This window comes from Bos taurus, chromosome 11 (genome assembly GCF_002263795.3).
Source record: "Bos taurus isolate L1 Dominette 01449 registration number 42190680 breed Hereford chromosome 11, ARS-UCD2.0, whole genome shotgun sequence".
Classification (NCBI taxonomy): domain Eukaryota; kingdom Metazoa; phylum Chordata; class Mammalia; order Artiodactyla; family Bovidae; genus Bos; species Bos taurus.
In genome coordinates this window covers 103,402,797-103,416,130 of record NC_037338.1, presented here as the reverse complement: position 1 = coordinate 103,416,130, position 13,334 = coordinate 103,402,797, and the positions used below count along the sequence as shown (strand labels likewise).

The 13,334-nt window shown below is 57.4% G+C and overlaps 1 protein-coding gene across 6 annotated transcripts in view; it reads left to right on the top strand.

Moving 5' to 3' along the window:
• Positions 1-13,334, top strand: part of CAMSAP1 (calmodulin regulated spectrin associated protein 1) — a 43,119-nt gene that overhangs the window by 21,869 nt on the left and 7,916 nt on the right. For 3 of the 6 annotated variants that reach the window (XM_010810399.4, XM_059891095.1, XM_059891096.1), the window contains 7 exons: positions 2,551-2,692; positions 7,962-8,101; positions 8,192-8,288; positions 8,951-9,080; positions 9,488-9,579; positions 10,302-10,386; positions 10,959-13,308. In XM_010810399.4, the coding sequence (XP_010808701.1) occupies positions 2,551-2,692; positions 7,962-8,101; positions 8,192-8,288; positions 8,951-9,080; positions 9,488-9,579; positions 10,302-10,386; positions 10,959-13,308 (3,036 nt within the window). Of the gene's footprint in view, positions 1-427; positions 461-2,550; positions 2,693-7,961; positions 8,102-8,191; positions 8,289-8,950; positions 9,081-9,445; positions 9,580-10,301; positions 10,387-10,958; positions 13,309-13,334 lie in introns of all 6 variants that reach the window. The other 3 variants (XM_059891094.1, XM_010810395.4, NM_001192096.1) reach the window with 2 other exon arrangements.

Sequence of the window (13,334 nt, the reverse complement as noted above, 5' to 3'; positions counted from 1 at the left end):
TCCGCCTGTGCACACCGTGGCGGCCGAGGCTGTGGTCCCAGGGCTGCAGGTCGAGGGAGCCTCCTTTTACTCCATCCTGGGCCCTGGGATGCTGTCCGTGGGTCTCTCACCCCGGCCACGCTGCCGTGAACCCCCCTCCTCAGACGGGCGCAGACAGCTTGCCGAGGCCCTTTCTGAGCGGGCTTGCGCCTGTCCTCTGAGGGCCCAGCCCGCACGCCTCCAGCTGCCGGCGTCGCGGTGGTGCCCATGGGGTCCCTGGGTCCCTGCCAGTGCAGAGCGTCCCGGGCCGCGTGCACTGGGCACGTCTTGCCTCTCGGAGGCGGAGCACCTCCCGTGTGAACGTGGCGTGTTGCGTGTGTCTCGTCCGTCCTCAACGGACCTGCCTGCTGACTCCTCTCCTGCCTTCCTTCCCTCGCCTCCTGAGCAGTCTCCCTCCAAGTGGTACTGGAAGTTAGTGCCCGTAAGTGGACCCCGCGCGCACCCGGCCGCCATCAGACGGCTGTTCGCCGCCATCACTTGCTTCCATTTCAAACCGCTCCCGCCTGTGTCTCTGTCTGAGTGTCCTCCCTGGTGGTTTGTTGCACTTCCCGCGGGGCAGGGCTGGCCCGCTCTGGGCAGAGTGGACCGTGGTGCGGCCCTCTCAGCTCCAGGGAGGCCTTCTGTAGCTGCCACCGAGAGCGTGGTTTGCCCACTTTCTTAGGTAAACTTAACAGACAGCTTCGTGTTTCTCCTTTGAAGAGGTAGTTTCCTGCTTTATGTGATGAACTTCAGGGTCATTGACAGGATCCATTCCCTTCCTTATAGATTTTAGCAGGAGTGGCCCGTGGCATGCTCTGCCGAGCGGCCCTCGGCTTGCTCTTCCTGGTGGCGAGGTCCACCGGCGAAGGTTCTGGAAATGGACCCAGTTTGTTGCACCGTTTCCCACGACAGATACTTGGCGCTGCAAGTGGTGCCTTAAAATGAAGTTCCGGAGGACGGACCTTTTCGAAGCTCCCTTACTTTTGCCTGTCCCTTTAGTTTAATTGTTTGGATCAAATGGTCCTTAGGATTCGATTATAAAGGAGATATGGTGGATATAAACTGTCAGTGGGATCTGCATGAACAGTGAAAGAGTCTGCTTTGTGGCTGATGGATAATTTCCCTTCTTTGAAATGTAATAATCACAAAGAGGGGGAAGGCCTTTTTTTTTTGAGTGTTTATATATTTCTTAACTTGTTGAAAAGCAAAGGCCAGAGTCAAACTGTGAAAGCAGGTCCAAGGCGTAGTGAGGACCGTCAGGCATGCAGGTCCCCCGGAAGGAGGGCGTCAGGCGGGACGAGGGCCTCGAGCCTCGGGGTCTCAGGGTCGTCGGTCCCCTCGGCTACCTGAGCGCGCAGCCTACTTGTCGGCAGCGGGCTGAGTGTGGGCGGGCCCGGGGCTGGGAGTGGGGCCCCCTCGAGGGGCGGTCGCTGCTCCCGGACCCAGGGGTCAGCGCTTTCCCCAACGCAGACGCACACCATCTGTCCTCAGAAACCATCCGCTTTCCTGCATGCTGTGCTCTGCCGTGTGCTGTGTGTGTGCGTGTGCGTGTGGAGGCTGGTCGGGTGCGTGCCTTGGGCTGCACGCGGGAACCCCTGGGCCTGGCCCCGGGCGGGAGCCTGCACCAGGCCGAGAAACAAGTTAAAAGTCCCCGTGGAGACTGGTGGGAGTGGTGTGCATTGCACGGGCCCAGGTGGGGCGTATTCTGTGCACACGTCGCTGCCGGAGGCTTTTCCTTGGGTTGATTGACTCTCCCACGCGGCTCCCAGAAACCCGCCGTGAGCAGCACGGGCTTTGTCCCTTGAGCTGGCACTGTGCTCTTCTACCCTGGGGAGAGCGTGGCTGCAGAAATGCCAGGCTTACCGGCAGGACGTGGTCACCCGGCGGGCGGCCTGCGTGGCCACGCTCCGAGCGAGGCCCAGTTACAGGGCGGCACGTGCAGGCGGGGAGGCTCCGCTCTGAGCACTTGTTTCCTGTCGGTAAAGACAGCGGCACAGAAACCTTGGGAAAGCGCTTATGTTCTTATAGCGCTTCACGTGCCGTCAGATTCCCGGCTGCGTGCGCCTGCCCGAGGGGCCGGTGGACGGTCGGTGGCCTTTGCGCTGGTTCGGGAGTTTCCAGGGCTCCTGTGGACGCTGCCTTCTGTTTTTCATGATGCCGAGCTGCTGCTGGCTCTAAGAAGAGCCAGTCATGTGGGTCTTCCTGGCATAGGGCGCTCATGTAACTTGTTTCTCATCCGTGGACCGTGTGCAGCCCCTGGCAACGTAGGCATGTGTCCTGCCTCCTTCCTCGGGGTGCCTGGCCCTCAGAGGGAGACGGCCCTGGCGTCCTGAGCAGCTCACTGCAGTCGCCCGCTGTGGCCAGGAAGCCCGGTTCCCTGGGTCTGGACGCATGTTCCAGGCAGAGGGCGTTACCCCGACCGGAGGCTTTCCCGCGTGGCTGCCGTTGTTCTGACCGTGGTCCAGCCAGCTGCCGTGGACGCTGGCTGAGCGCCAGCACCGCTCGCAGTGACCAGGCCCCTCTCACCCGCAGGTGCGCTACCGCCGGGAGCAGCTGTGCGCGCGGCAGCCGCCGCACTTCCCGCTGCTGGAGGACCTGATGCGGGACGGCAGCCACGGGGCGGCGCTCCTGGCCGTGGTGCACTACTACTGCCCGGGGCAGCTGAAGCTGGACGGTGAGTGTGGCCGCGCCCCCCAGGGCATCTGCTGGTGTTAGTGACGAAGCGGGCGGGAGCAACTCCAAGGCCTCGGCATCCCCTGGGGCAGCGCGTGGACGCGTAGATCTGGCGACGGCGTGCCTGGGCCTGGCCTGCATTCTGCCTGGTGGTGGGGGGCGGGGGGGCGGCGGCTGGGACATACATGGTAGCGCGTTCCCTATCAGTGACCGGACTTACGTCTCGGGACGGCCAAGAGCCGGTCAGCCCCACTGCAGTCGAGGTAAAGCGTCCCGAATGCGGTTTGGGAAGACGAGTGCGGAAGCCAGCCTATGGACACACCATGAGGGGTGCCCGTAGGCCTGGTGGCGGCGGCATCACCAGGTCGCGTGTCGCTGTGGTGCCCGCGCCAGGTTGTGGGGGAGGTGTGAGTGATGCCCCGCGCAGCGCCGACAGGAACAGGGCTGCTGATGTGGGTTTGCTTTGCATCCTCGTCTCTGACGTGGGGCGGGGCGGGGGCATGAGTTCCACAGATGTCCTGACTGCTGGCTGCACAGGGAGTGTCTGCCAGGCTCGTGGCTGGCACAGGGCTGACTGTGGTCCCTCCCCGATCCACAGACATGCTGGGCTTGGTAGTTTGTAAAACACACAGCTGAGTGTGAAAGAGAGGGGGGGGTCTCAGATTCCAGGAGGGATCCCCATCTTTAGTGAAAACCCCTGGATTGGCACCTGGTTGCCCTGGGCCTGGTAGGCCTCTGTGCTTGTGTGGCCTGGGCCAGCTGCCATGGGAGCCGTGACCAGCGCCCTGGGAGGACTGGGGGGCACCCCCTGCTGGCAGGACAAAGCCAGGAGCCCTGTCGGACGCCCAGGCCTGGGGCTGAGGGGGGTCTTTCAGGGGGAGGTGGGCCACTGGGCTACATCCTGGGTGGGGAGACAGGTGTGCAGTGAGTTTATGTGAGACCGAGTCAGGACTCGGGAGACATGTGGGTCTCACTTAGAGTGCCACAGTGCAGGAGTGGGCCACCTGCCCCCGTCCCGTCCCCACGGGAAGGCAGTGGGCTGGCGGGCGCAGCAGACAGACTTGTGCAGACGGACATCTGACGGAGCGTGCAGCGTTCGCCATGAAGACTTTGGGGGAGAGACTGGAGTGGTGTGCTTGTGTGCGCTGGGGTCTCCCTGACCCTCGGCACCTCTTGCGGCTACCTTGTGGCTCACTGGTTCAGTGGTTCTGACTTTGGTTTTGTCCAGCCTGTGTCTCACCTCTCCACCGGGGTCTGGAGACAGAGGTACTAGGAGCAGAGAGTCTGTGGTGCGGATGAAGCACAAGCCCGCAGGAGGAGAGAGTTGAGGCGCTGCGTCTGTAGCAGAACTTAAGAAGGGGGTTTTAAAAGCAACACAGGGTGAGATGACCGGAGGCGCACTTGTGACCTAACTTGTAGGACCGCCTGATGACACAGATGGGGACAGGAAGGCTGGAGGGGACTCGGGCACAGGGGCGCAGGCCGGGCCCAGGGCTCCAGCTCACAGGGGACCTGCCCCCTTAAATGAGAGTGCATGGAGGCGTTTACAAGAACGGGCTTGATAAAGGCCATAAAAGAAACCTCAACAGAGTTTGTCACAACACGGTAAAACGAGAAATCAGTAACAGAAACGTGCAGTGTCTTTCGTGCAGTGTCTTTCTCCAAACTGTTAAAATCTTGAATGTGTGGAAACCAAACAACTTACTCTAAAGCATTTCATGATCTAACTTGGAGTCACAGTGGGGTTTCCTGGTTGGGGCTCACCAAGGGCTGGTGTCTTTATCCGTTCAGCTCACTGATACACCCCATGCCGTCCGGGACAGCCTGGCGTTTGGTAGATGTTTGCGGAATAAATGAGCAACGTACATGCCTGAATGCACAGGCCACAGCTCAGATGGCTTAAAGGGAGACTTGTCTCAGCTCCAGTGCTTTGGCCACCTGATGCGAAGAGGCGACTCATTGGAAAAGACCCTGATGCTGGGAAAGATTAAGGGCAGGACGAGAAGGGGATGACAGAGGATGAGATGGTTGGATGGCGTCACTGACTCGATGGACTTGAGTCTGAGTAAACTCCAGGGTTTGGTGATGGACAGGGAGGCCTGTCATGCTGCATAAAGTCCATGGGGTCGCCAAGAGTCAGACACGACTGAGTGACTGAATTGTCGCCTCAGCACATGTCCTGTAGAGCAAGGAGTTTAAAAATCAGGATGCCAGGCTGACCTCAGAGCCTTTGACAGTAATAGAGTAACAAACCAGAAAAAGCAGAGGAAGGAGAATCAAGAGTGACCTTCTGTTTCTGCTGGTCGGAAATCATCTGAGCACAAGGGGGACCCAGGCTGCGCTGCAGGTTCTGTCCTGGGGGACGTGCTCCCCCATGTGGGGGCGGAGCAGGGGGTGCAGAGGAGGCCAAGCGAGAGCTCTGGGAGCCTCCTGAACCAACAGCCCCGGCACCAGGAGCAGGAGGGGTGAGAGGAGAGGTCCGGGCTTTCCCTCCCAGTGGGAGTCAGGGCCCGGTGTCCCAGCCGTGCTGCCCAGGGCGCTATGTCCGGGACGCGCCACGGTCCCTGGGTTCCGGCCTTTCTCCTCTCTGACACCGCTGCTCTTTGCTTTACAACTGACCGGTGACCAGGCTGCATGGACATTGGTCTCCTGGTCACACTTTTAACCCCAGGGTGGTCGTCAGATGGGAATTTCTGGCCCTGCTTGTTGGTTGGCAGGTCGGCGTTGCGGTGCCGGGGGCCGGTCTCCTTGCGTCGGGATGGCCTCGTGGAGTCTTGCTTTGTTCGGCACACTGACCCATTCATCATTCTGTCGCTTTGATTGTCCCAGACCCTGTGTGTTTCCCTTTGCCTCAGCTAAAGCACAGGGAGCTGGGCAGAGGGGCTCAGACGCCGATGCTCAGTGGGAACCTGGCGTGGCCCAGACTGTGAGGCGGGCGCCACCTGTGAGGGGGATGCAGTGGGACCCCAGCCCACACGTGCCAAACACCATGCCTTGGACCAAAGTCAGAAGAGTGGAAAAGCAAAATTTTAAAAACTTGAGGAAAAAAAAGGAAAATAGTGTTACCACATTGTTAATGGGATAGCACAAGCAATAGGAAAGATTACCGCATTTAACCATGTAAAATTCCCTGTGCCGACAGAGGAGCATCATAAAACTGAGCGATAAAATATGGCCTCAAAACACGCTTGAAGTAAATGTGAGCTGACGGTGGACCGCCGCTCCGCTGTGCTGTGGCCGGCACACACGAAGAGTCCCCACACGTCAGTGGGGTCTGAAGAACCCGAGGGGGAGTAAGAGCGTGTTCTTCGCAGAAGCGGCGGTCCAGGCGGGCACATGGCCCAGCACAGGGAGGGCGAGATGCCACAGGCAGGCTGGGGTGTGGACAGGCCAGGGCCAGGTGTGGGCAGCGTGGCTCGTGACCCCTTCGGGAAGGGTTCCCGGTGAAGAGAGCATGCACAGTAGTGAACACTGTGGAATCCTAAGCGAAAGTGAAAGCCGCGCTATTGGGTCTGACTCTTTGCAACCCCACAAACTATACACAGTCCATGGAGTTCTCCAGGCCAGAATACTGGAGTGGGCAGCCTTTCCCTTCTCCAGGGAATCTTCCCAACCCAGGGATTGAACCCAGGTCTCCTGCATTGCAGGTGGATTCTTCACCAGCTGAGCCACCAGGGAAGCCCAGAATTAATATATAGCCATTGGGAAATTGTGGAAACCTCTTAAAGAGATGGGAATACCATTGTGGGAAAAGACCCTGATGCTAGGAAAGATTGAAGGCAAAAGGAGAAAGGGGGTGGTAGAGGATGAGACAGTGAGATAGCATCACTGACTTAATGGATGTGAGTTTGAGCAAACTCCAGGAGATGGTGGAGAACAGAGGAGCCTGGCGGGCTACAGTCCGTGGGGTTGAAAAGAGTTGAACACGACTTAGTGGCTGAACAACAACAAATACAGCTGTTGAATGACAAAATCTGCTCACATCAGCATAGAACTGTTTGGAGACATAATTCCGGGCCTGGGGGAAATAACAGGCTGCCACTTGCTAGGCGTGGCTTCTTGTCCTGAGTGCCGTCCGCAGTCAGCCGGGCGCTGTGTCCGTGATTCACGGGGCAGGCCTCCCATGGTGCAGACGCCGCACGCGCCGGGTCCCAGGGCTTAGAGGGTGCTGCCTTGGGGACAGGCGGGTCAGCGCTGGGTGCTGTACTGAGAGAAATAAGATTCGGATCAGAGAAGGGACGATGTTAACATTTGCTCACTCGGCAGAGGGTGCCTGGGAGTCTGGTCTTTATATTTGTAATATTTCACAATCTGAATTTTAGAGTAAAAGGAACATTTCTTAGGAATATAACTGTTACTCAACTTATGAAAGTTTTCTCTTGAGAGTTCACAATGTTAGGGCATCGCCACGTAGGACAGAATTCGAACATAAATCCCATTTGTGCTTGAGATTTCTAAATGGTTGAAAATGACTTCTTAGGAGTAAAGTTTTTTACAGTAAGTTTCTCGATCCTGTTTGTTTATTTACAGGCAGAGTTAAGTCGTCAGTGCAGCCACTTCTAGTTTAGCCTTGGTATCTAGTTTAGGGTGGTATCTGGGTGTTCCGGTGGCTCCTGAGGGTGGGCCCACATCCCCTCAAGAGCCTGTTCAGTGGCCCAGTGTGGGTGTCCCTGCTGGAATTTTCTGGCTGAGGGTCTGGCATCCTGCAGAGCAGCATGAGACGGAACAGTTGTCCTGCTCCGGGTGCAGACAGCCAGCAGAGGGAGACCGAGCTCTGTGGGTCTCCTGACTTCTGTGATTAGCCGCGTCCCGTACATTTCTGCGGGACAAGCCTGACGTTTCCCGTTTTATGTTCCCCTCTCCCACCCATGGAGATAAGAGTCACTGGAAGGACTCGGGGGAGAAGCTTGGTTAAATGTGCACTGACCTTATGCAGCCAGGTCTTTATAAAGTGAAAGGTGATTGTCACAGTTCATGCTTAAAAGGTCAAGTAATTTCTATATATTTTTTAGATGTTAACAATTAAATTCAGGTCCTGGAGATTTTCCTATCTTTTTCTTGGTGTTTTCTTTCTATATTTAGCATTACTTATAATCACTTGTGTTGTTTAATAATGCTTTTTGCCTTTTTAAATGTCACCTTTATCTTCACTTAAAATATTTTTCAGTTGAAAATTGTGTATATATATATGCGCACACAGATCTGTGTTCATGCACATCATGAAACAGCATATCTTTATAATAAATTATAGTTTTGTTTTTATCTATTAGATATATGCTTGAAGGAGGTGACGTCGATGGCTGACAGTCTGTATAACATTCGGCTTCTGAGAGAATTCTCCAATGAATATCTTAACAAATGCTTTTATCTCACCCTAGAAGATATGCTGTATGCTCCTTTAGTGTTGAAGGTAAAAATCAATTATCAGAAGCACATTTTTAAAACCACTTGGGAATAAGCTATTTACTATGTCCTTGATCTTTTCCGTTTTTTCTTTTAGCCAAATGTTATGGTTTTTATTGCTGAGCTGTTCTGGTGGTTTGAGAACGTCAAGCCAGATTTTGTCCAGCCCAGGGATGTTCAGGAACTGAAGGATGGTGAGTGGCAAACTTCTGTGCATAAGAGTGCTCAGGAGGTGTGGTTACAGGCTCCTGCCTTCATGCAGCAGTGGAGTTTAATCAGGGCTTTCTCTAGGGAGCACCAGGGAGCTCGATGGGCTGTGAGCGGTCTGCCTCCAAAGTCCAGGTCTGACCACCAGGACTGTCACTGGCACCATCTTTCTTGGACGAGTGTTCTGGGAGCAGCTTCAGGCTGGGCCCGACCTCTACCCCTGAGCCCATGGGGCTTGAGCTGCAGTGACCACTGAGGTGCTCAGTCGCAGGCTGGGCCCAGCCGACGGCTGCCCCCTGAGGGTTTGGCTGCAGGGCGCCCTGGTCGGCTCGGTCCCCAGGCCCAGTGAGGAGGCTGCGTGTTAGGGGTCCATGCACCCTCCCTTGCTGCTCTAGTCTGGCTTGTGTCTTTTGATTTTAGTACTTATTTTGTTAAAATATTTGTTTGATTCATTACAAAATATACCTAATGACCTTGAAACCAGGTTGTTTTTTTTTTTTTTTTTTTTTCTGAGAAGTTTAGTTTCATGTAAAAGTTTTGTTTTTAGTACTCATGAAAATGGATTTATTTTTCTTAAAGATTCTTCTCGCTAGTGTTGTCAGTAGCGGTAAATAACAAGACTACTATTCCTATAAAATTGTTTCTGCAGCTAAATCAGTGTCGTACCCCAAAAGCAGCCGGCCCCCAGTTCCCATCTCCAACGCCACCAAGCGCAGCTTCCTGGGCAGCCCCGCGGCGGCGAGCCCGGCCGACCTGCAGCTCGGGGAGCCCGAGCCCCCGTAAGTCCGCCCGCCTCCCACCCCCACCGTCTGATGTTCCCCCTGGGGTCGCCTTTCCTTGGGGCGATGGGAAGCTGCGGGGAGTCAGCAGCGAGGACCTCCTCTGTGGGCGCCCCCTGCCCAGGTGAGCAGGGTGGCCTTAACACGAACTTGAATTTGCTGTGGAAACTTGAAGCCTGTTGTATGATAGGCCATGACCAGAGGTCAGTGTGTCTCTGAGCTGCAGTCTGGATGTTTATCCAAGTTTGAATTCTTGATGTTCTTGGTACATTTTGGGTTCATTTTTACAGCAATTAATTTTCCCAGGGAGTCTGAATCTTTTGCAGGTCGGTGTGATTCATGCTGGTCTGGTTTTGAACTTGAAGACCAGCAGCTGGTGATTTTTCTCTCCCATCCTCTCTGTTTAGGGGGAAGGGAGCCTCAGCTTTTAGCCCATCACACCCTTTACTGCCACTGAGACAGAAGCAGCAGAAGACGGTGCAGGGAGAGGACCCCCCAGGTGAGAAGCACCACCCCACCCCCGCCACCCCCGTCCCTCTCTGGAGGCCATTACATCGTAGTTCCAAAATGAACAGATTGGTCATGATGTGGCGATGTTGGTTACGAAGACTGGCGGCATGCTTTTTGCGTTTTATTCATGTACCTTACAATTTATAGTCTGTACAGTGGCCATATTAAACCTAGTGAATTCCATAAAGCATGGCAGTACATCGTGTCAAAAATTTACACTTTGACGTTCACTGGTTCTTTTAATTGACATTGACATCACTTATTGATAAAGTGAAAGTGAAAGTCACTCAGTCGTGTCTAACACTTTGCAGCCCCATGGACTATACAGTCTATGGGATTCTCCACACCAGAATACTGGAGTGGGTAGCCTTTCCCTTCTCCAGGGGATCTTCCCGACCCAGGAATCAAACCAGGGTCTCCCGCATTGCAGGCAGATTCTTTACCAGCTGAGCCACCGGGGAAGCCCATCATTTATTGATACTGCCATGTAATTGACATTCTCATGATTTCATGACTTGGACTGACTTATACATTACTTGTTGTCGAAACTGTGGAAAATTGTGTTGGGATTATTTGCTTCCCTAAGCAGTTGTGGTGTGCTGAGTTATGATGCATTTCTTTGAGAAGTGGTTATTATATTGAAGAAATTTCAAGTGATATAAAACTGGTTCCTTAACGCTGAGCTCACTCACTGTTTTCTCCAAACCGCAGACCAGCGACACCGATCCAATTCCTTAACCCGAGCCGACAGTCAGCCCCGAGGAGCAGCCATAGCATGGACGGAAAAAAAAAACAGGTGACCTGTCCACGTTTCCAAATGCGTTTCTGCTGGAAATGTTGGTTAGCCTAGCAGAGCAGTGCCCCGGATGTGGCCCAGGGACCCCAGAGTGCACCCACAGCAACGCTGCTGCCTTCAGCCTTCTGAGGCCCTGGGCGGTGTGGGGTCACAGCGGCTTGACTCAGTCGGGCCCGAGAATCCAGCCAGGGACGCAACTGAGGCCGCTCCTTACACTCTGCCCTGGCTTGTTTTAGAAAATACGGCCACAGCTCATGTAATGGATTTCTTATCGGAATTTTTTAATCGTTTTCAAAACGTCTCAGCTCAAATTCCTAGGGTGATACATAACGGACTCGTATTGACGAATCCGTGAAAGCTCGTTGGGATCCTCAGCATGGTTAAGGGGGCTGGGCCAGAGTGTCTGCGGATCGCTGAGCTGCAGGCCTCCGGGCTTTCCTTCGCCCAGGGGAGAGTCATTTACGCGGCCTTTGTGTAAGAGGAGGACTCTCTCTCATGACTCGTGTTCTCGTCACTCACAAGCCTCTCGCGGAGACGTGACGTGTCCCGTGGCCTCTCTCCCCACGTTGCAGGCCTGTGTCTCAGCCGGCGCCCTTCGCCCTCCACCACACCGCGAGCTGTGACATGGACCCGGGCGGTGGCGACAGCGTCAGCCTGGCCCGCTCCATCAGCAAGGACAGCCTAGCCTCCAGCGTCGTCCACCTGACCCCGCAAAACCAGCCCCAGCCCGCAGCCCTCAGGACTGATGGGAGGAGCCTCCTGAGCAATGTTGACATTGAGGACGAAGACGAGGAGCTCCTGGCCATCGTGAGGACGGACGTGGCTCGCCAGGGCGGCGACCCTGGCCCGATGGCTGGTGCCAGGTCTCCCCACAGGCTAGCGGACGCCTTCGAGAGTAAGACCGACAGCTTCTTCCTGGAGCCGTTGATGCCGGCCGTGCTCAGGCCAGCCAAGGAGAAGCAGGTGGTCACCAAGGAGGACGAGTGTGGAGAGGGGCGGCCCCGGGCCTTCACGTCCAGGAGGTCTGGCGATGGCCACCAGCCTCTGGGGCGGAAGAAGGCGCCCAGCAGTCACGTCGCTCGGGACTTGAACAGGACTTTCAGCCCCATCTCCTGTTCAGAGATGTCTGCAGGCTTCGAGGCCGTGCCCGCTGAGGTGGGGCCCCAGGTGGCGGGGGACACACATGGCGGGTCTCTGGCCGGCAGCAGTTTTGACCCATCGTCTCAGGGACAGTCCGCCGACGGCTTCTTCCTTCACGTAGGCAGAGCTGACAAGGACGCGGAGGGCAGGCTCTACATGAGCTGTGCACGGAGCCCCGGCGCCCTTAGCCCGGACACCTGGGCCGTCCTGCGGCAGGACTCTGACTCGGACGTTGCAGACCTGGACGAGGCCGAGCAGGACTTTGCCGGCGAGGAGCACCCTGCGGTGAGGGCCGGGTACGGCGGGGAGGAGGAGTCCGCGAAGCTGCAGGAGGACCTGAAGGTGAAGGAGCATGATGACAAAGACGATGCCAGCGGCCGCTCCAGCCCATGCCTGAGCACTGTCTCCCAGACCAGCAGCGCGTCCATGGCCAGCGGGAGCGCGAAGATGACCAGCTTTGCTGAGAGGAAGCTCCAGCGGCTCAACAGCTGTGAGACCAAGTCGAGTGCGAGCAGCTCCCAGAAGACCACGCCTGACGCGTCGGAGAGCTGCCCGGCCCCGCTGACCACGTGGAAGCAGAGGCGGGAGCAGAGCCCGAGCCGGCCAGGCGGGGACCACGCCAGCCTGCTGGCCTCCGAGCTGCTGCAGCTGCACATGCAGCTGGAGGAGAAGCGCAGGGCCATCGAGGCGCAGAAGAAGAAGGTGGAGGCGCTGTCGGCACGGCAGCGGCTGCAGCTGGGCAAGGCGGCCTTCCTACACGTGGTCAAGAAGGGCCGGGCCGACGCCACCCAGCAGCCGCTGAAAGTGGGGTCCCTCGCAGGGGAGCACGCCCAGCACAACGGGGACGACTTCCTCGGCAAGGAGGAGGGCCGGGGAGCACTGCTGGGGTCTCCGGACGTGGACGGGGAGGGCCTGGCTCTCGTCCAGCCGCATAAAGCCCGGGACCCCGCCAGCCTCCCCGAGCTGGAGCACGGCAAGGCGCTGTCGGCGGTGCTCCTGGAGGACACTGAGGGTGTGGACGTGGGCGAGTGTGACCTGTCCATCGAGAAGCTGAACGAGACCATCAGCACGCTGCAGCAAGCCATCCTCAGGATCTCCCAGCAGCAGGAGCAGCTGCTGCTCAAGTCCCCCACCCTGCCCTCACCCGGGCCCCGCAACGGCGCCCAGGACCCGAAGGCCAAGGCGGCCATCCACTTTGTCGAGCCGCTCTCTCCAACGGCCCTGACCGGTCACCGCAAGCCCCCCCGCCTCGGTCAGGGCCGGAACGCCCGGTCAGGGAGACCGGCTGAGCTGAAGGTGCCGAAGGAGCGACAGCAGGGTTCCTCTCGCAGCAAGACCCCCACCCCGGGCCTCGAGACCGCCCCACACTCGCGGTCCTTCCCGCCCCGGACGCCCCCCGAGCCAGGCTGGGACGGGCCCAGCGAGCCCGGGAGTGAGGCTTCAGAGAAGTGCGTCTTCGACAGCTACCGACTGCACGACGAGAGCAACCAGCGGACGCTCGTCCTCTCGTCCTCCCGAGACGCCAACGTCCTGTCCGAGCAGGGGGGCTTCAGGGAGGGGCTGGAAGGCAGCGCGAAGGAGGCGGGGCTCAGCACCCTGCCTGCGCCCGGGAAGGAGAACGTGCCGCTGGACGAGCCCCCGCGCAGCAAGGCCAGCCTCATCGAGGTGGACCTCTCCGACCTGAAGGCCCCCGATGAGGACGGGGAGACGGAAGGCCGGGACAGCTCCGTGGACCTCGGCAGCGAGGGGGACCAGAAGCCAGGGGTTGGCTTCTTCTTCAAGGTAAAGGCTGGCGGCATCCGCGTCCC